At 41.6% G+C, this 18,902-nt stretch overlaps 2 protein-coding genes across 6 annotated transcripts in view; one reads left to right on the top strand and one right to left on the bottom strand.

Annotated features, from left to right (window-relative positions):
• Positions 1 to 1,968, bottom strand: part of TMEM241 (transmembrane protein 241) — a 60,494-nt gene extending 58,526 nt beyond the window's left edge. For all 4 annotated transcript variants that reach the window (XM_061994696.1, XM_061994694.1, XM_061994695.1 and 1 more), the window contains exon 1: positions 1,823 to 1,968. In XM_061994696.1, the coding sequence (XP_061850680.1) occupies positions 1,823 to 1,894 (72 nt within the window). In that variant the 5' untranslated portion in view covers positions 1,895 to 1,968. The remainder of the gene's footprint in view (positions 1 to 1,822) is intronic.
• A 3,336-nt stretch (positions 1,969 to 5,304) lies between these two features.
• On the top strand, positions 5,305 to 17,149 carry RIOK3 (RIO kinase 3). Of its 2 annotated transcripts, none has more exons than XM_061994690.1 (13): positions 5,305 to 5,474; positions 6,428 to 6,549; positions 7,379 to 7,524; positions 7,654 to 7,758; positions 8,257 to 8,366; positions 9,117 to 9,260; positions 10,120 to 10,247; positions 11,351 to 11,539; positions 12,714 to 12,873; positions 13,889 to 13,969; positions 14,058 to 14,147; positions 14,498 to 14,605; positions 15,830 to 17,149. In XM_061994690.1, the coding sequence occupies exons 1-13, from the start codon at positions 5,412 to 5,414 to the stop codon at positions 15,929 to 15,931; spliced, it is 1,548 nt and encodes a 515-aa protein (XP_061850674.1). In that variant the 5' UTR covers positions 5,305 to 5,411; the 3' UTR covers positions 15,932 to 17,149. The 2 variants fall into 2 exon arrangements, with proteins under 2 accessions (XP_061850674.1, XP_061850675.1); XM_061994691.1 differs by having other exon boundaries at positions 11,354 to 11,539.
• Positions 17,150 to 18,902: the final 1,753 nt, after the last annotated feature.

An 18,902-nucleotide genomic window follows, 5' to 3' on the forward strand; every position in this document is an offset into this window, starting at 1 on the left:
AGGAAAAAGCAAAGCCTCTGTATTGTTGCTTTTGCATGCCTTGTCAGGATCTGCACGCATGGATGCTAGTGTCCTTTTCCATTATATATGTATATAGGCAAGTATGAGGCAGAAATACATATGCCTTTCAATATGGATCTAACAGCTTCCCACACTATTTCTGCAAAGGAAAAGAACGACTAAAGCTTCCTCAGAGGAAATGAAAGATACCTGCCATTCCTTCCAGGTGCCAGTAGAAGCTGTCAATGGCAAAAGGAAAAGCTGAAAGCTTTCAACAGAGAGGAAACTATGTTGAGCACTTTGAAAGGTCTAGTTTTTAGGTGTAGGGTGTCACTATAAAGATAGCATCTATACAGAGACAAGGCATATTGATTCACAACAGGTCACGTTAGACACACACTTGTCAGAACTGCCATGAGTTTCAAATCAGGATAATATACCTGCACAGGTCTGTACCCCCACTTGCATTTGTCTATCACCTGCAACAACCAAAAGGTCTGTATTCTCGTAATTTTAAATTTTATTACACTAAAATCTATGTTCAGGTTTGAAAAAGGACTGCATTCAGGTTTCAAAATAGAGTCTCTGTGTTGAAGTCCTTTCCACATCTTCACAAGCATAGTTAAGCCAAGTATCTTTTCCAACACAGAACGCAATCTTGCTCATCTTCTAGTCCCTTTCTAATCACTAAATCACTAATTACTGTTGATAACAGTCTGTCAGACCAAGTGTATTAGCTCTCCTTATGAAGTCTGCTTCACAACTGGACTTCAGCCTACTCCTGGGTATCCTTAATGAAAAGTGTACCTCTGAACAGGTACTTCTGGCTAATGATGAGAACAGACTTCATTTTTACCTCCAAAATGCTGCTTTTTTCTAATTCTCCCTCAAGAAATCCATATTCTGATTGTTCGAAACCATTTTTTCTGTCAGAAATCTGCACCAGAAACACAGACACTCTCTAACAAATAGGAGAGCAAAGAGTGGTTACTCTGTCTCCTCCTCCTAGAGTAAAAAAAATACTTGAAATTACATTTGAACTATGTAATTTTATTCACAATGCAGCCATCTTCAGCCTGCTTCTCCTTCTGCATAGACCTTTCAGCAATACTAACAGGCAATTATGTTGCACAGTGGAAAACAGACTTCTTGACCTTAACTTGGAGGTTAATGAAGCTGTGAAAGGGTCCATGGCAGTTAATACTTTTTCACTAGTGCTATAATACTTTGAATATTTCACATTTTCCCCTTGGATGCTTGATACCATCGCCCCAGTTAACAGGTCTTCTTTCGGGAATGACTCTGCATTCAGTGGTTGCTAGATACTCAGTAATGAAATACATTCAGCATCACTGATGCTTTCAAATCAGCACAGCTTCTGGCTTGGTAAATAACATTTCATTCCTTTGAAGAATACGGTGTCACTCCTTTACTCTCCTTAGCATGCCAGTATTGGGACATTCGCGTAGTGGAAAGACAAAGAAGTCACACACTGAGACAAATGAGCTCGATAGCAGACAGCTATACCCGAGCGCGCATGGGAGTGAGTGGCTGTGGGCCCTTGGATTGAAATGCCAGCGGTTTGTTTCACTCGTGGGGCTGTCCTCTTCCCGGACACGTCGCTGACCGCCGGTTCTTCCTGAGCGAGGCGGGACAGAACACCGTCCCACCTCCTCCACACCTGGATCCCCGCGCTCATCCTGCCCATTCAGGCGCAGTCCCCGCTCCTGCGGCCGCGGATCAGCTGCCCCGCGCCTCTCCGCATCTCCCTCCACCTCGCCCGGCCCCTCTGCGCACGGGATGGCTCCGCGCCCGCCCTCACCTTGTTGGTGAAGCAGGACGCCAGGTAGAAGAGACAGAAGGCGAGGCCGCCCGCCGGCCTCTTCAAATACATCCGTCACCGCAGACCCCGCCGGGATGGCCCGGGCGCGCGGGCCCGGCCGGTGACCGCCATCGCAGCGACACGTCGCACCGCGGCCGCGCCAATGAGCACCGGCCCCCGCTGCAGGGCGCCGCCTCCTTAAAGGGCCGTGGGTGCCGCCACACCACCATCGTGAGCCCCGCCGAGCACTTGCGGGTGCTGAAGGGTGGGAAGCCGTGCATCAGTTCACAACGTGCTCCCGCTGCACAAAAAGCCAAGAACACCCTGGGTTGCACCCAAGGCAGTGTCCAGCGGGTCGAGGGAGGTGATTCTGCCTCTCTGCTCCCCTCTGGTGTGTCCCCACCTGGAGTCCTGCATCCAGCTCTGGGCCCTCAGCACAGGAAAGGCACAGACCTGTTGGAGTGGGTCCACAGCAGGGGCACAGAAATCATCAGAGGGCTGGAACAGCTCTCCTGTGAGGACAGATTGAGGCAGTTTAGGCTATTCAGCCCAGAGAAGAGAAGGCTCTGGAGAGGCCTTATTGGACCTTTCCGTACTTAAAGGAGGCTCACAGGGACAGATTTTTTAGCAGGGCCTGTTACAGTGGGATGTGGGGTAATGGTTTTAAATTTAAAAAGGGTAGATTCAGAATACATCTAAGGAAGGAACTTTTTTGCAATGGAGGTGGTGAAACAGTGGAACAGGTTGCCCACAGAGGTGACAGATGCCCCATCCTTGGAACCATTCAAGGTCAGGCTGGACAGGCCTGTGAGCAACATGATCTAGTTGAAGACATTCCTGCCCACGGCAGGGAGGCTGGACCTATATGACCTATAAAAGTCCCTTCCAACCCAAACAATTCTATGATTCAACAGTGACTTGTAAACTGTAAATATCCCAGGGAGGTAGAGGAGGAGTGAAAGACATGCCCTACTTACTCACAGATACAGGGCATTATTATGGCATAGGTAAGCCTTGTTCTTCCCATATGGGTATTAGCAAGGCCCTATCTCTGCAGTTCTCACCTTGACTTTGCTCAGATAGTGCAAAGTACAGGAGCCTCTGTACACATCCACCCTGTTTTTAGAGGACATGAGAAAGCATAAATAAGGAACTGAGCATGGTTTAAACTGAGGAGCAAGGAGGATGCTAACTAGTAACTAGAGGCCAAACCCAGACCATAAAATGAGCCTGCCTAACCTGCTACATTTAGTTTCAGAAGACAAAGTCAGCATAGCACAACAGCTGAATGGTCTCTACTGCACCAAGACAAATTCAAGCACTGTGGTCCACAAGATGCAATCCTGTCTGGTTTATAAGGAGGCAGCCAAAAAGAGATTTCCGGTGCTGGAGGGCTTGGTCCATCTGGGCCTGCCATGCCACTGGAATGGATGCAATAGAGATGGCAGGGTAGGTGACAGAGCATTTTCACTTTGCAGAACAGGTGTTTCCATAAGCTAGCCAAATGTGTATTTTGCAAACAAAGGTATACTTTGCATTGTGCCAAAAATTCATCCTGTAAAACTTTTAAAAGGAATAAGAAAAGTGTACAGATATCTACAAAGACTAATGTAAACATCTGATAAGAATCTTTTTAGTGGAGTGTCATTTTCATGCAAAATATTACAGTGATATCCGTGTGTTTCTTGCAGTACTTCTTATTAAAAGCAGGAGACTCAGGCAAAGACAATATATCTTCCTACAGCAAAAGGCAGAGTCAAGTGTGAATTCTGGTAAGCCACTCACAGTGCGAGATTAAGAATGAAGGTAGAAATTTCTGCCAGTGTTGCTTATCATGACTATCTTGAATTATGTATTAAGTATTTCCTTTACCACTTTGGAATTATTTTGAGCAATATGAAGGGAAATTTCTGCTTTATCTAGGTTTTTAACTTTTTTTATTAGATGTGTGTGAAAAATGATTTTGTTTACATGTAATTTTACAGAACATTTATTAAAATAATTTAGTTCAAAGTTTGAGTCATTCATGTAAGAGGTCGTGAGATCAAGGCTTAATCATGTAATATTTAAGAGATGAACAGAAAAGACTTATTTCTGAAAATAAAAAATAGGAATATTAAGGCATTGTTGATGTCTTTTTAAATTAAAAACTACCAAAGCCTGTTTTCTTAATCAGTGCTCATACAGCTGTGCTGGAGTAATGATTTTCTCAGGGCAGCAGGACACTGCTTTCACATACTACACATTTATAAAATTGATAAATTTAGCCAAAGAAGATTGAAGGGGTCATGGCCACAATCTTCACACCCTGGAAGGCAGCTGCAAAGGGAAAGAAGCAATCTCTTTTCTTTTCTTTGGACTAGATGATCTCTAAAGGTCCCTTCCAACGCTACCATTCTTTTGGCCAGGGCTAAGGGCAGAGAAGATAAGAACCAGGCTGGTACAGCATCACCAGATAAAGCCGCCCCAATGCTTGTGTGGGTGCCTGTTGTGCTTTAGGACCTGAGTCCCTCCCCTCTTTCCAAACTGATTGCCCTCTAGCTGGGGACTTCCCGCAGTAATGAACAGTGGAACAGATTGTCTTGGGAGGCTGTCATGCCTTATATCACTGCAGGTTGTTAAGGACAGATTAGATGAACTTTGGCCAACGAAGCTGATTCTTGCATGCCTAAGAGATGACATGAGTGGCTTTTGCTTGGCCTGCCCTGGCAGGGGGGGGTCTTTGCTAACAGGGAACTTATTCCAAGTACGCCAGGGGTGCTGCAGGGGCTGTACAACCCCTTTCCAGTTCTCCTGTTCTTGGAGTCAGCCAGCTCTGCTGGGCTGCTTTTCTGGTCATTGACAGCAGCAGTGGCAGCACAGTAGTCTACGTTTGTGGATACCTCTGATAGTAAGTGGTAAGCCTAAGAAGGTTTCTTGGCATTGCTTCCTTCCTGTTGGGAAACTTGCTCGAGCAGACATCAGACTGCAACTGTATTGTAGCAAGACCCCATGCAGTTGCCCCTGGCCTGGAAAGAGGAGATTTTCATCACAGTACTATTTTTCACAATACTATTACACATAGAGCTGTAACAGGCCTTGGATCACTTGCAAATTATTTAATTTTGTATTTACAGTGGATCAGCATCCAATTAATTTGTTCGCTTATGGTCTGGGGTCTTCTCTCCCCCTTATCTACTTCCTTAGATAAAAGCCAACGCCACCGATCTAATTTCATCGTGTTTGGCTGTCAGCACTGTTCTCCGGCCGCTCCGCGGGCAGCCTGCTATCGCCCCCATCCACCGCTGCCTGCCTGCCTGCTCGTCCCTCCGTCCGTCCGTCCGTCAGTCCATCCATTCACCCGCCAGTTCCCAAAGCTCGGCCGACCGAACCCGAGGGGCCGTGAGGTCCGCCGATGACCCCCCGGCTGCCCGGGGGACGTCAGCGGAAGGGCGTGTGAGGCCCCGAGCCGGCGGCCAATGGGGAGCCCGACGGCAGGTGACGGTGCGGGAGAAGGGGGAAGAAGGCGGAAGTCTCGGCATTCGGAGCGCCGCTGCCCGGAGGAGAGCCGCCACTGTCACCGCCCGCCCGCCAGCCATTGCATGTGAATATGGACCCGGTAGGAGTCGCCGCCGCCCCCGAGGCCGGGCCGGGCCCCGCCTGGCGCAACAAGGTGAGTGCGAGGCCAGGCCTTGGCGGCGGTCCGCGGCACCGTGCCCGGCGCCTCGCGGCACTTCCACCCGCCGGGGCCGCGGAGGTGCGGCCGCCCCGGGCCTGGCTTGCCGGACCTTCGCTGGCGGCAGCGGGGCAGGCACGTAGGGGGGTCTGGTGCCCGCTGCCGCCCGCCTCCCTCTGAGCGGTGCTGGGGCGCTGTGAAGTGGGTTCGCCAGAACAAGGACCGCGGTTATTTAGCAAACGGAGCGCTTGGCTCCGCTGCCGCCAAGTAACGAGCCGTGCTGGACAGGGCATGGCGGAGTTCGCTGCTCCTTAAAGTTATCTTGGGCGAGAGAGCTGCTGTTAGACCTTGATAAACGAGTCGCTTCTCGCCAAGTTCTCTGAGTGAGCAGGGAAGTGGATGGAAGTGAGCTGGGTTATCAAGATGGCAGGCAGTGAGTCACAACTTCGTTAGATTCCTCGTTCCCCAACCCCCACCTGCCCAGGCAAAGTTGTGTACATGTTTCTGCGTTTTTGAGAGGACGTTTATGATGGCTGTCCTTTTAGGGCTCTAGGAACAAGGGAAGAAACTGTGCATAAGCCATTATTGTAGTAGCACTCTAAGGAAAATTTTACATAGTCTGTGTGTACAATTGTAGGCAAACTTCCTGGAAAAGCTTTATTCTTGTCTTCAGAGACATTCCTACACTGCCACTGACAAACAGACTCTCCCCCTCTGTTAGTTAGTGACTGTCAGCATATTTTCAGTCACAGTTCTCCCTATTAAGTTTATGAAACTACTACTTGAGGTATTTTCTGTACTTTAGTTCATCATACTTCCCAACCTGTCTGCAGAAGACAAACTCTTAGAAGATTACATGAGCTTATTTTAGGGCTAGTGATAGCTAATTATCCTGATTATTGTGTTGCCAATGCATTTCTTGATGACTTGAACAAAACTTTTATCTACAGTGTCCGTGGGGAGCCCCTAACACAACATCAATGTCATGTTCTCTTGCTGATGTAATGAGTGAACAGTTGGCCAAAGAGCTGCAGTTGGAAGAAGAAAATGCTGCTTTTCCTGAAGTGGTTGCGTAAGTTGAAATCCTGGATTAGTGATCTCCACAATTGTGAAGCCATCATCTGTTTCTTGTGTGTTTTCTTGCAGTATGTGTAATGTAGCAATACAGTGAATGCTTTGTCTGTTATCTCCTAACTTTGCTTCTTCAGATCTTTTTCAGTGAAGATGATTTCCCCAGTTAAAACTCTTTCTTAGATCCTCTTCTCTGTCACATTTCCTCTTTCTTGATATTTTTTTCACATTGTTTTGGGTGCTTTAAGCCAGTCTGTAAGCCATGTTTTGAGAAACATTGCCAGAAATGTTTCCTCTCTTCCCATTTAGAGGCTCTTGTTAACAGTGTACAATGTTCTTTCAGGAACTGTCAGGTGTATCGCCCTAATACTTGGAGACTCTAAACATAGGCCAAGAGCTTATTAGATCTAAACACTTAAAAATTTTGCCTTCAGTCTTTTCTGTGAAGCAGGACAAAGCAACACTGTTTGATTCTTTTATTATTATTATTTCTCACAATATAGAGACATAGATACCTACACACACATCTGAATGCCTTCTTTCCCTTTCCTGAAGGGCATCTGAAAAGTAGAGCCTAATGCTTCTTGCAGAATGGTTAACAAGGAAAAACTTAAGTAATACTTGCATTGTAAAAGGGTGGCAAAGATAAATGAAGTCATGATCTATAAATATTCATTGCTGGCTTGGAGGGGGTGGACAGCTGAGATCCATTAATTTCTATGCAGCTTTGCACAAAGTCTTTTGTACAAAGTAATGAAGTGGTATAAAGTGGTGTCTCTCTTTAGATTGCTGTCTTTAATTTTGAAAATTTCTGTTGTCATTTTACATAGTGTTGCTGAAGGACCATTTGTTACAGGAGAAAATATTGACACTTCTAGTGACCTAATGCTAGCTCAGATGCTGCAGATGGAATTTGACAGGGAATACGATGCGCAACTTCGGCGGGAAGAGAAGAAAATCAATGGAGATAGCAAAGGTACCCTCATCAGAAGAAATATTGTTTGCTTTGGAGATATTCTTGGCACTCTGCCTAAGTTGACAGAGCTGTGAGGAAGCAGCAAATCCCTGATAATCACAGACATGCCTATTTGTTTTGTTTCACAAGTCTCCATATCCTTTGAAAATTATCGGAAGGTGCACCCCTATGACAGTGACAGCTCAGAGGATGAGGTTGATTGGCAGGATACCCGTCACGACCCTTACAGAGCAGGTATGTGGCAGTTTGAAACAATAACATTTCTTCAGTTAATAGACCTAAGAGTATGACTTAGTTTTTTGAATGTATGGAGACATACCAGTTGTGTGTATAATCGGGTCACCTGATTGAGAGGTATTGTGCAAGAAGCTGGGTGAGTGACTTCAGGCTTCTGTCTGCCTGTGTATTGTTTTCAGCAGTGAAATCTGGCAAAATAATTGTAGTGTGTGGAAAGTATTGTGGGACATCCATATCTGTCATCTGCATTAGGCTAGGGCATCTGCACACGATATGGAAAATTCTTGTTTTCCACACATCAAAAGTGTGTCTGATACCTCAGAGAAGACTTAGAGGTAAGGCATAACATAGGAAAAGAAGCCATCATGTTTAGGAGACATTTGCTAAATAAAATTGTGACTTTTATGAGCATTGTGGAAGCTTTATGAATATTAGTTATGTTTGTTTAGATGTTAAGTTTGTTGTGTGGTTTGGTTTTTTTTCCACTGCTGGCAGATAAGCCGACTACTACACCAAGAAAAGGCTTCATAGGGAAAGGAAAAGACATTACTACTAAACACGATGAAGTGGTGTGCGGAAGAAAGAACACTGCTCGCATGGAAAATGTAAGTGAAAACTTCTGTAAGAGAAACTTCTTTTGTGTGTAAAACTGGAATGCTGCAATTCAACCAAAGAACTAATGCTTATACACCTGCTCTACTGTGTACGGTGCTGACTTTTTTTTCTCTATCAGGTGAAAGCAATGCATTGTTTGGATTAGTTATTCAAATGTTTGGATTAGCTATTCAAAATTAGTTATTCAAGTAGGCAGTTTGAGTCATGTGGGGATTTGGGTTAATAATAGTTTCTTAATAACCACGATTCAAGAATTTGCACAGAACTAGGAGGAAGTTTGGCACACAGGCAAAAAAACCTGCCAAGACTATTTTTGAAAAGCATGGCTAATGTGTATGAACCCTTTTTTTTTAATTTAGTAAATTCGTTTTACCTGCTGAGCCAAGTCACTTATTTTCAGTCAACTGTTTGACTTGCAGCTTTTTCAGCCTGTCCATGCATAGTTACATACCTTCTGTTTTCTTTAATGTAGCTGGTGCAACTTGTGTAAATAAGGAAATGTTGCAAGTGCTATTTTTACAGGATCTTGTGTAACCTCCTGTCAATTTGGGCAGAAATTTGAGTTCTGAGTTGAGAGCAGTATGTTTTTTAACATGATGACAACATTACACAAAGTGGGTTTCACATAGGTCCCAACATACCCCATGTTTTTCCAAATCAGAATGGGAAATTTCTGCTTGTTGCCAAGTTTTGGTGTCTGCTAGTAACAATGCTTAAATTTCTATTGTTTCTACTTGTAGTTTGCACCTGAATTCCAGGTTGGGGATGGAATTGGGATGGATTTAAAGCTGTCAAATCAAGTCTTCAATGCCTTAAAGCAACACGCATACTCTGAGGAACGGCGAAGTGCAAGGCTCCATGAAAAGAAGGAGCACTCCACTGCTGTATGTTGTTAATAAAGCCTCTCTCTATACTTTTAATCTTGTGTAACAGGTGAACCTTGTTTTGGTACTTTCTTGAAACATTCAATTTTTAGTAAAACAGTTAAGCAATATTACAGTAACAGGGCTGAAGATACCATCAGGCAACTCCTACTGGAAGGTGTCTGTATTTTAGCTGCATTACTGTGAGGATAAGCAACTTTTTTTTTTTTTCTCCCCTCTTTGTATGTCTAAACTTGTGTCTTAGCTACAAGGAGTAGACTGTCTAGGAATTATTCAAAGAAACCATCTGAAGGACTTGTCCTCTGCAGTTTAAGTATGTTGCTCCAGATATCTGTCTTCATTTCATAGCAAGTTTCAGGACAATGAAGTGGTTGAGTAAACTTTGACTTAATAATTTAGGAAATCATTTGATATGCTTTATAATTGAGTTTATGGCAGGGCCTCTGGTCATTCCTGCTGTAGACTTCTTCAAAATTGATTGTTTTACTTTATTATTATTGATAAAAAAGGAATATAACATTTAGAATCTTTTGATTCATGATTTCTAGAGGCTTCTTGAAAACACTATAAAGCACTCTTGAGCTGCTGTCTGTACTTCTGTGAGGAATCAGTAAAATACTGTATGTGCTATACAGATGATAAGGTACCTGAGAGTATTCATTCTTAAGATGACAGTGCTGGAGCAGTTTGCCTTTGCTTCATCTGGTTGGTTGGTTTGGTTTTTTTTTCTTTCTGTCGAGGGAATGCTCTTAATACATTCTTTCCACCTAGTTGAACACTTGTGGTGTCTAAGTTCTCTAAACTCACTGTAAAACAAAGAATTCTTTTCATTAATTGAGTATTCATTTCTTGCCTGTAGGAGAAAGCTGTGGATCCTAAAACACGTTTGCTTCTGTACAAGATGGTCAATTCTGGGATGCTGGAGACCATCACAGGCTGCATCAGCACAGGAAAAGAATCTGTTGTTTTTCATGCATATGGAGGAAAGTAAGTACATTGTTAATTACAGTAGCTTTAAGTACCAGAGGTGGTTTAAAAAGCAGAAACCACAAAAATATTTGAACCATCTGTGCTTTTTTTAATTTCCAAGACTTAAAAAGTTTGTGTATGCAGATATTAATAAAATCTGAAACCTAAATGGCACCAGCTGTAAAGTAAAAAAAATCCCCACGTCCCTCCTTGGGGACCATTTAATGAATGGGGACTAATCCACTGTAGCTTTCTGTGGAAAATATATACTCCTTTAAAAAAAAAAAAAAGAAAACTTGAGATTTTGAGGAACTCCTGCCCCAGACTACAGAGGTATCAGGATGATCTTAGGCTATCTGAAGATTGTCTTTCTGTACTGACTATTATCAGCTCCACCTGTGCAGTCAGTGGGGGTGCTGCTTGTTACTTGTGGGTTACCTTGAGAGTAGCATTGGGATGCTATTCACTTTGCAAGAGAACATGAAGAAGTCATGAAGAGTCCAGTTTTAAATACTACCATGCTGGAAGGATTGTTGTACACTAGTAGTGATTGTAGTGTGTTTGAAAGACCACTTGTTTCAAGTGAATTAAGAAATAAGAAGTAAAAATCAAATACAGAGAGAGAGGTAAGTTGGGGGTGGGGAGAAAAAAATTCACCTTATTTTGCTTTTTTAATTGATCTTTGCTTGAATGCTGTTCAGGAGTGTTCTTTTGTTTACTGTTGTTCAATAGGCAATATCTTTGGGAGGCTCAACAAAACGTTGTGATGCTGCCATTATTGTTCTAATGAAAGACTTTTTTCACTTGTAATTCCTTGAGACAACTACATCCATTAGCAGGGCTGCTATTAGCTATGACGTTTAAGTAAAATATTAACAAATTGGGAGGTGGAGCTTATTTGATAAGTAACATATAACCAAAATGCCAAAACCCAAAGATTCTTGTATAAACTTAGTCATAGAACTCTTATAAATTAGCTTCCATATGTGATAGAAATCAGATCTTTTCCTCTCTTATATTAAAACTTGCCATATCTTGCAATATTTTAAAAAGTTAAAAACAATACTTGTGAAGATGTGAATAGTTATATACTTTGTTGTATGATCTACTTTTTCCACGAGAAGTGCAACTGAAGATAAAGTTATGCCTCCAGAATGTGCCATCAAAGTGTTTAAAACCACACTTAATGAATTCAAGAACCGTGACAAGTACATTAAGGATGACTACAGATTTAAAGACCGCTTCAGTAAATTGAATCCACGGAAGATTATTCGTATGTGGGCTGAGAAAGAAATGCATAATTTAACAAGGTAAAAGTGGGGGGAAAAAAAACCCCAAACTGTAGCTGCCAAGTGCCTGTCTGTTTCTTGTTCTCTGTTGAAGGGAGATACACTACCTCTGGGTGGAAGTTTGGATTTGACTTTTAGGCTAAATTGTGTACAACCTGGTAGAGCTTGAATAAGTCTCTGGTTTCTTACAGTTTAATAGTTCATCAGCATATTCAGAGATTCAGCAGCAGAATTTACAAGCCCATGAAGTTAACAGGCTCTAGTTGTAAATGTGTTTTAGTTTTCAGTGAGCGTTTTTAGACCCACTTATAATTTGAAGACCTGAATTTTCCTATGTGAAATACTGTGAAATATATATTATTGATAATAAACTAACCATGAGCCAGCAATGTGCCCTCGTGGCCAAGAAGGCCAATGGCATCCTGGGATGCATCAAGAAGAGTGTGGCCAGAAGGTCAAGGGAGGTTCTTCTCCCCCTCTACTCTGCCCTGGTGAGGCTTCATCTGGAGTGCTGTGTCCAGTTCTGGGCTCCTCAGCTCAAGAGGGACAGAACTTCTGGAGAGAGTCCAGCACAGGGCCACCTGTGCTGATCAAGACACTGGAACCAGATCAGGGGACTGGAACATCTTTCATACTAGGAAAGGCTGTGGGAACTGGGCCCGTTTATTTAGTCTGAGAAGAGGAAATTGAGAGGAGATCTTACTAACATTTATAAATATCTAAAGAGTGGGTGTCAGGAGGTTGGGACATCCCTTTTTTCTATAGTAGCTAGCAGCAGAACAAGGGGTAATGGGATGAAGCTGGAACGCAAAAAGTTCCACTTAAGAAAAAACTATTTCACTGTGAGGGTGACAGAGCAGTGGAACAGGTTGCCCAGAGTGGGTGTGGAGTCTCCTTCCTTGGAGGTCTTCAAGACCTTTCTGGACATGTTCCTATGCAACATGTTCCTAGGTGAACCTACTTCTGCAGAGGGGGTTGGACTAGATGATCTCTAAGGGTCCCTTCCGACCCCTACCATTCTATGCCTCTATGATTCAGTTTTCAGTTCTCTGTTTCAAACACTCCTTCACTCTGCATCAAATTTCTCTCACACACAGCTCTGTAAGATAAGAAGTGAGCAAGCAGGAACTGGACTGCAAGGTTTGGGGGTTTTTGTTTTGTTTTTCTACATCAGTATCTATGTTCTGATTCACAGAATGCAAAATGCAGGAATTCCTTGTCCTCAAGTGGTTATTCTTAAGAAACACGTCTTGGTTATGTCTTTCATTGGCCAGGATCAAGTCCCAGCTCCCAAATTAAAGGATGTAACACTTAATAGTGAAGATATGAAAAAGGCCTACTATCAGATTCTTGATGTAAGACAATGCCAGCTTTTCTCCTCCAATTCTGGGTTGTGTTTTCTTTTAGGGAAATAACTTAAAGGACAAATCAGCATTTATTTACTTTTCAGGATGCCTGTATCACTTCCAAGATACAGAGTCCAAAGGCTTATTTTGCGGCTGTTTAATGTGTGACTTTAAAATAAATAAGAAAAGTAAAATAAATTGAATCTTAATCTGAGTGGAAAGCATGCTGAAACTTGATTACAAACAGATACTGAGCAGTAGTGGAATTATGAGAAAGCAGTCCTTTTCTAGAAGTACTATGTGTCTTAGAAAGTTCTCTGGAGTTTTTCTGGGCTTTCAGAACACTTAATTTACAATGCTTAAGCACTCTTCGGTGGATAGCCCCCTCCTCACTCCTCTGTTTTGTTTTGTTTGGGGCTTTTTTAGCAAAACTAGAAATCAGAGAATGAGTTAGAATATTGCATGGTAAATCTTTTCTTATTATCTGCTATAATTGGTTCAAACATATACGTGCTAACTGCCCACTTGCTCTTAGATTATTGACTTTAAAATAAACAACCAACAAACCCAGCAGCTTGATAATATGAACAGTCTCTGTCTTGATTCTTGAGACTAGTAGAGCAACATAATGATGTTTTAAGTCAAAATATATCCTAGTCAGTATCTGAAACTGAGAGACTTCTTTCCTGTGTGATAGTAGTGAAAATGATAGGTATATTTTGAGAATGTGTTTATCTGTCTTGTGCACTTGGACCGGTTGGCAGAGCTGACACGAGTTTACCAGACTGATTCTTCTGACTTGCCAAAGCTAAGCTCAGTGATAAAAGCTGTTTGCTGGCAGTTTACCGCAGCTGCAATTCCCTGTACGGAACTTTATTGAAGGCTTGGGGAAAAAATTATGCCAATTGGGTGGGTAATTGGGGAAAAGTGCTTTTTGTTTGTTTCTTTGTTTTGTTACAAACATGCAAACTATTTATTTGGAGTACAGCATACTTCCTTTATTTATTAATTTGGTTGCTTGCAGATGATGCAACAGCTGTATAAGGAGTGCAACCTGGTCCATGCAGATCTGAGTGAATACAACATGCTTTGGCATGATGGGAAGGTGAGCTTTTTCTTAATGTGCGAAGGGAAGGTTTCATCTAATATCAAATGTTAATACAAAGTAAATTGCTCTCTCCCTGTGCCTACAGGTGTGGCTTATTGATGTTAGTCAGTCTGTGGAGCCAACCCATCCTCACGGACTTGAGTTTCTGTTCAGAGACTGTAGGAATGTTTCACAGGTAGGACCTTTTCATGTGACAGTTTTCAGTTATGCTGAATGTTTTCCGAGATAAAATCAATTCAGTGCTAACTGAAAATCAACCAATAGAACTCCATAAAAAATGGATCACCACCACCATATATATATATAAGGTTACCCTTGCACGTTTTTCATCCTGGTGATCGTGTTCTCTGAAAGGGAAGAATTAAATGTTACCACTAGAACTTAAAACTTCTTTCAGTTGCTTTTAGTGACCTACAGATAAAAATAAAAATGTCATTCTGACTACATACTGTAATTTGGGGAAGGAAAAGGACTGTTTGGTTTTGTGTGGTAAAATGTTTAATGTGTGCTTTTCATATTGACTAGTTCTTCCAGAAAGGAGGTGTGGCAGAAGCACTTAATGAGCGTGAACTCTTCAATGCTGTCTCAGGTTTAAATATTACAGCTGACAATGAAGTAGACTTCCAAGCAGAGGTATAGCTTTCTCTCTCTATAACATTTTCATTTGTTAGCTAGTAGCTATTGTAGTACCTTAAGTTTACACGCTTAGGTTGTGTGATTGGTTTGTGCGAGTGTAATTTCAGCAATCATTCTGCATCTCTTTCTTTTTTTAAAAAAAGTAAACTTGATTATTTCAACCTAGTAAAAATGTTTTCTGAAACTCAGATTGACAGACCTCTCCCCCTTCCCTTTCCTGGTCTTCCTGATTCTGAATATAAAAGACTTCATTCTACAAATAATTGTTCCTTTCAGTGTTAAGGGAAATCTAGTGATCCATTTTTGTTTAAAAGCTAGCTTTGTTAGCTTTCCTTGCATAAATTAAAGGTTGTGCAGAGAAAGAAAAGATGGGTTAAAAGTAACAGGTGTTCTACTGCTTGTTTTTCATGTTTCAGATTTTAACTTACTTGAATTTAAAGTTTAGGTTAGTGTTTTCAATTTTCAAGCCTAAAGTCATGCTAATGTAAATATGAACTAGGAATCTTTGGTCACCTTTTGGTTTCAGATTTTCAAATTTTGGCTGTAAGTCCTCAAGGCATGCATCCTGGTACCAGGCACTTACATGTTGCCAAACGTCCCTTATTTGCTGATTAAAGTAAGGGCTACCTGGCAATTCTACTTGATTCTACTCGATTCCTAATGATGGTGCAGGTTTATGCTAGTCCAGCGTGTAGTAGGTGAGAGCCTGAAACTAGTTAACTCCTGGGATAGGTCCCCAAAGGGAGAAGGAAGAAAGGGAACACAGTGTTATTGTAGCATGATCCTTATGTATTACTTAAGCGAGAACCAGTTCCCTCAGCGGCTCTGTTGTGAGCACTGGGGTGTGGAGTGGGTGGTGGTGCTGTTTGTTTTATGTCATCTTTTGTGCTTACAAGTTTTATGAGAGAGACTTATGTTAATGTTTACATGAAGGTGAATTTGAGCAGCCCATCCTTAAACTTCAGACTTCAGTTGCTGGTAATTAACAATAACTCCCCTAGAGTACAAGAGGAAGTTCCCCAAACATAGCAATCTGAAGATATAAGGTACCATTCTGTGTTACACTGAAGTGTAACTGTCTTCATCTTTCACTGTTGAAGAATGTTGCCCTGTTACGTGTGAGTGAGTGATTGAAACAGCAATATTGTATGTACCTGATCAGCCCTCTGGTGTTACCTCTTCGTGCTGTTCAGAAACATGGTTTTGTTTTTAACTGTCTAGATTGAAGCTTTGGAGAAGACGAACGAAGACCACGTGCAGAATCATGGAAAGAAATTGTCAATGTTTTCAAGCGATGGAGACCCACCTATATACAATGAATAGCACTGAGTGTATAGCTGCTAACGTAAATGAAACACAAATTTACTGCTTCTAACAATGTTGGTGCTGTGGTAAATGTCAACTACCAATGTCAAGAGAGAGCGGTTGACAGGGAATACCGAAAAGGGAAACGCAGCGAGCGTATGGTGATGCCTCAGTGGCTTTTCTTTTTTAACTCAGCCCACACATCAGGCTGGCACTGTGAGAATGGACTGTCACTACCTCTTTGGATGGTCTGATAACTTCACTGGTTGCACATTAATGTAGCTGAGGTGGTTGCATTTAGCAGGATTCAGAGCTTATACATTTTAGTTTTAAAAAAAAACCCAAAAATAATTTTAAAAAAATTATCTAGATCATCTGAAGTATTTAGTGGGAAAGCACACTAGGAGAGTCCCTCTTTTTTCATTCCTGACACTTTGAAAAACTAATAGAACTTGTGTATGGACATAATGTCAGTGAACTTTTCAACCTTCTCCACAAAAGGCAAAATGAAAACTCAAACTATGCATTGCACTCATGTGAAAACGTTAACAAACCAATGTCTTTGAATATGCAAAAGTCTGGACCTTTTCATTTGAAAGATGTGGCTCTACCTATTAACACTCTTTAACAGTGTAAATACAATGAGGTATTACATGAGAAACAGATTTTAGTCCAACTAGGAGATTTCTTTGGTAAGGCGCCAGCAAATCTTGAGTGCTGCATCCAAGTTGCTTAACACAGAGCAAAGAGTAAGTTCAGTTAATTTTACTCTTAATACACAAGTGGTTCCAAGAACTTGGTGCAAGCAAAAACAATTCTAGGTGGAACATCAAACATTCTTACTGACCCCAAAGATAAACGTAATCAAAACTAAATATTGATCATTAGTTTTAAATGAAGATTTTTGCTTTCCAGTGCTAAAGGGACACTCAAATTTGTCTTTCTTGTGCTTTTATTCTTAATGTCAGTCTTTTTATTTGAACAAGTTTTAAAAATCTGGCACTGTTTCTCTGCAAAACACCCTATTTAAAGAGGATATAGTGGGATGATTTGGAATTAATGTAATTCTGATAAACTTCTTTTTAACTCTGATCACTGTTTCTGATGCTGCTCTTTATCAAGCAGAATATCCTGTTGCTACATGTGACCTTCTCACAGTGTGCTGTGAAAGTATTTTATAAAAAAAAATAAATAAAATTGTTGGAAAACTGGTGGTGAAGTAAAAACTGAAGATCTTGTGGTGGTATTGTTGCCTGGTTCTTTGCAGTGTGCAGGCCTTCGCTGCTCCTTAGGGCCATGCCCAAGTGCTGTTAGGGCAGGGCCACCCTAGGGCATGATAATAGTGGGAAAAAAAGGACTGTTTTGGTGGGTGCTACATCAACAGTAACCAGCCTCAGTGCTTTTGCCAGATCCCTTTGGATCCTCTTCCCTTTTCTAAATTAGACAGTTGTCTTGCATTTATTCCTTCCCTTTGAAATAAGGAATTTGCATCTTTTTGGAGACTGAAGCCTGTTCCTAAGTGCTCAGTGAAAACAGTTGCCCAAAATAATGATATCAGGGAAAGAACAGAGTGGGTACAGAGAAGGAGGTGCTACAGTTATCCAGCCTCTTCAGGCAGACTAAATTCTTCGGTTGTCAAATACAATTAAATCTGTCAGAGAAGAGGTTTCTAAAAAGAAAAGGGTTGTCATATTCTAGGAGCATCAGAAGTTTCAGTCCTTTAACATTTTTTAGAGCAGAAAACATCTCAAAATAGTTGCTAGTGCCTTTTGCAATGTGCTTGTCTGAAAGAGATGCTGATGGTTGAGAGTATTTGTATCAAGCGAGAGGAAGAGGGAATGCAGACACATGGGGAAGTGAGATAAGGGTGGTTTTGAGCTGCTATTTTAAACAGGCAGGTGATTGTATCATTCTGGTTGGACTGAAGCCTCAGTTATTACTGGTTTCTTTCTAAAATCTGTCTAGCATACATTAAAAAGAAACACAAAAACCCCACGAATAAGCAGTGGCCCTCAAGTTTGGGTTTTAAATCTACCGGGCCTGATCATATTGCCTAAACATCTTTTAACTTCCATCAGTAAAATTGTCTCAGGAATTTGCTTTGAGATTTTAAAACGTTTGGGCACATTGTCAAGTAGTTGCAAACACAAAGTTGCTACAACAAGTATTTTCCTGAACAATTTTCATATAAAAGATTCTAGGATTGTTATTGGGCAAATATCATCTGAGATAATTGTTAAACCATTGGCTTAGGTAACCGTTCTGACATTATGACTATTCTAACGGCCAATTGTAAAACTATCACCAGTGTTTCAAGCCATGCATTTATAAACTTGTCTGCTGCTTTCTCCACCACGTGCCTCAGTTGCTATGATCTTAACATTCCTATTGCAAACTTAGAAAGTACTTGCTGTACTGTAGGGATGGAGAAGCGTCAACATCAGTAGAAAGTCTTGAATTCTGACCCTGGACTAACTGAACTTTTCACTAACATACACCAATTTTCAAATTTTGTACAAAATGTTGAAATGTACTTCAAACGCTCTGGGAATACTTGTGCTGCCTTTCTGGTTAACACAGAACCGTTTGATGACGCAGGAGGGTTCTGTGGAACAAAAAGCTGCTTGTAATTCCTAGTTGTGACTTGAATTTCTCTAGTCTCACATGAAATGACTGCAGAAGCCCTAACTGAGGCACAAGTCAGCAAGCAGTTGTTAGTGTGATGCTATATTAGTATCCTGTACTTGGATTTCCATTTCTCTTGTACTAAGTTGTGCCACTCTGGTTTAGCCTGAAAACTTTTAAATTGGCATGCCTGCAGTCTTTTTACTTGTCTCTTCTCTTTTTTCCCCCCTTCTGAACCAATAATCAAATAATCGGTGATGTTCTCACACAGTTTCTGAAGTGTACTTGGTAGGTTTTGCAGCTACTGAACAAAGGTATTAGCCAATGCATCAACCAAAATAAAAGCTGATGCTTTTTTTGTCCG

The sequence above is a fragment of the Colius striatus genome, chromosome 4 (genome assembly GCF_028858725.1).
Source record: "Colius striatus isolate bColStr4 chromosome 4, bColStr4.1.hap1, whole genome shotgun sequence".
Classification (NCBI taxonomy): Eukaryota; Metazoa; Chordata; class Aves; order Coliiformes; family Coliidae; genus Colius; species Colius striatus.

What these genes read in the sequence shown, in the direction of transcription:
- RIOK3 (XM_061994690.1), top strand. Translation starts at nt 5,412, where the DNA reads ATGGACCCGGTAGGAGTCGCCGCCGCCCCCGAGGCCGGGCCGGGCCCC. An exon ending in GCTTTTCCTGAAGTGGTTGC is followed by an intron (nt 6,550 to 7,378) that starts GTAAGTTGAAAT and finishes CATTTTACATAG; the next exon opens with TGTTGCTGAAGGACCATTTG. An exon ending in TGCTTTGGCATGATGGGAAG is followed by an intron (nt 13,970 to 14,057) that starts GTGAGCTTTTTC and finishes CTGTGCCTACAG; the next exon opens with GTGTGGCTTATTGATGTTAG.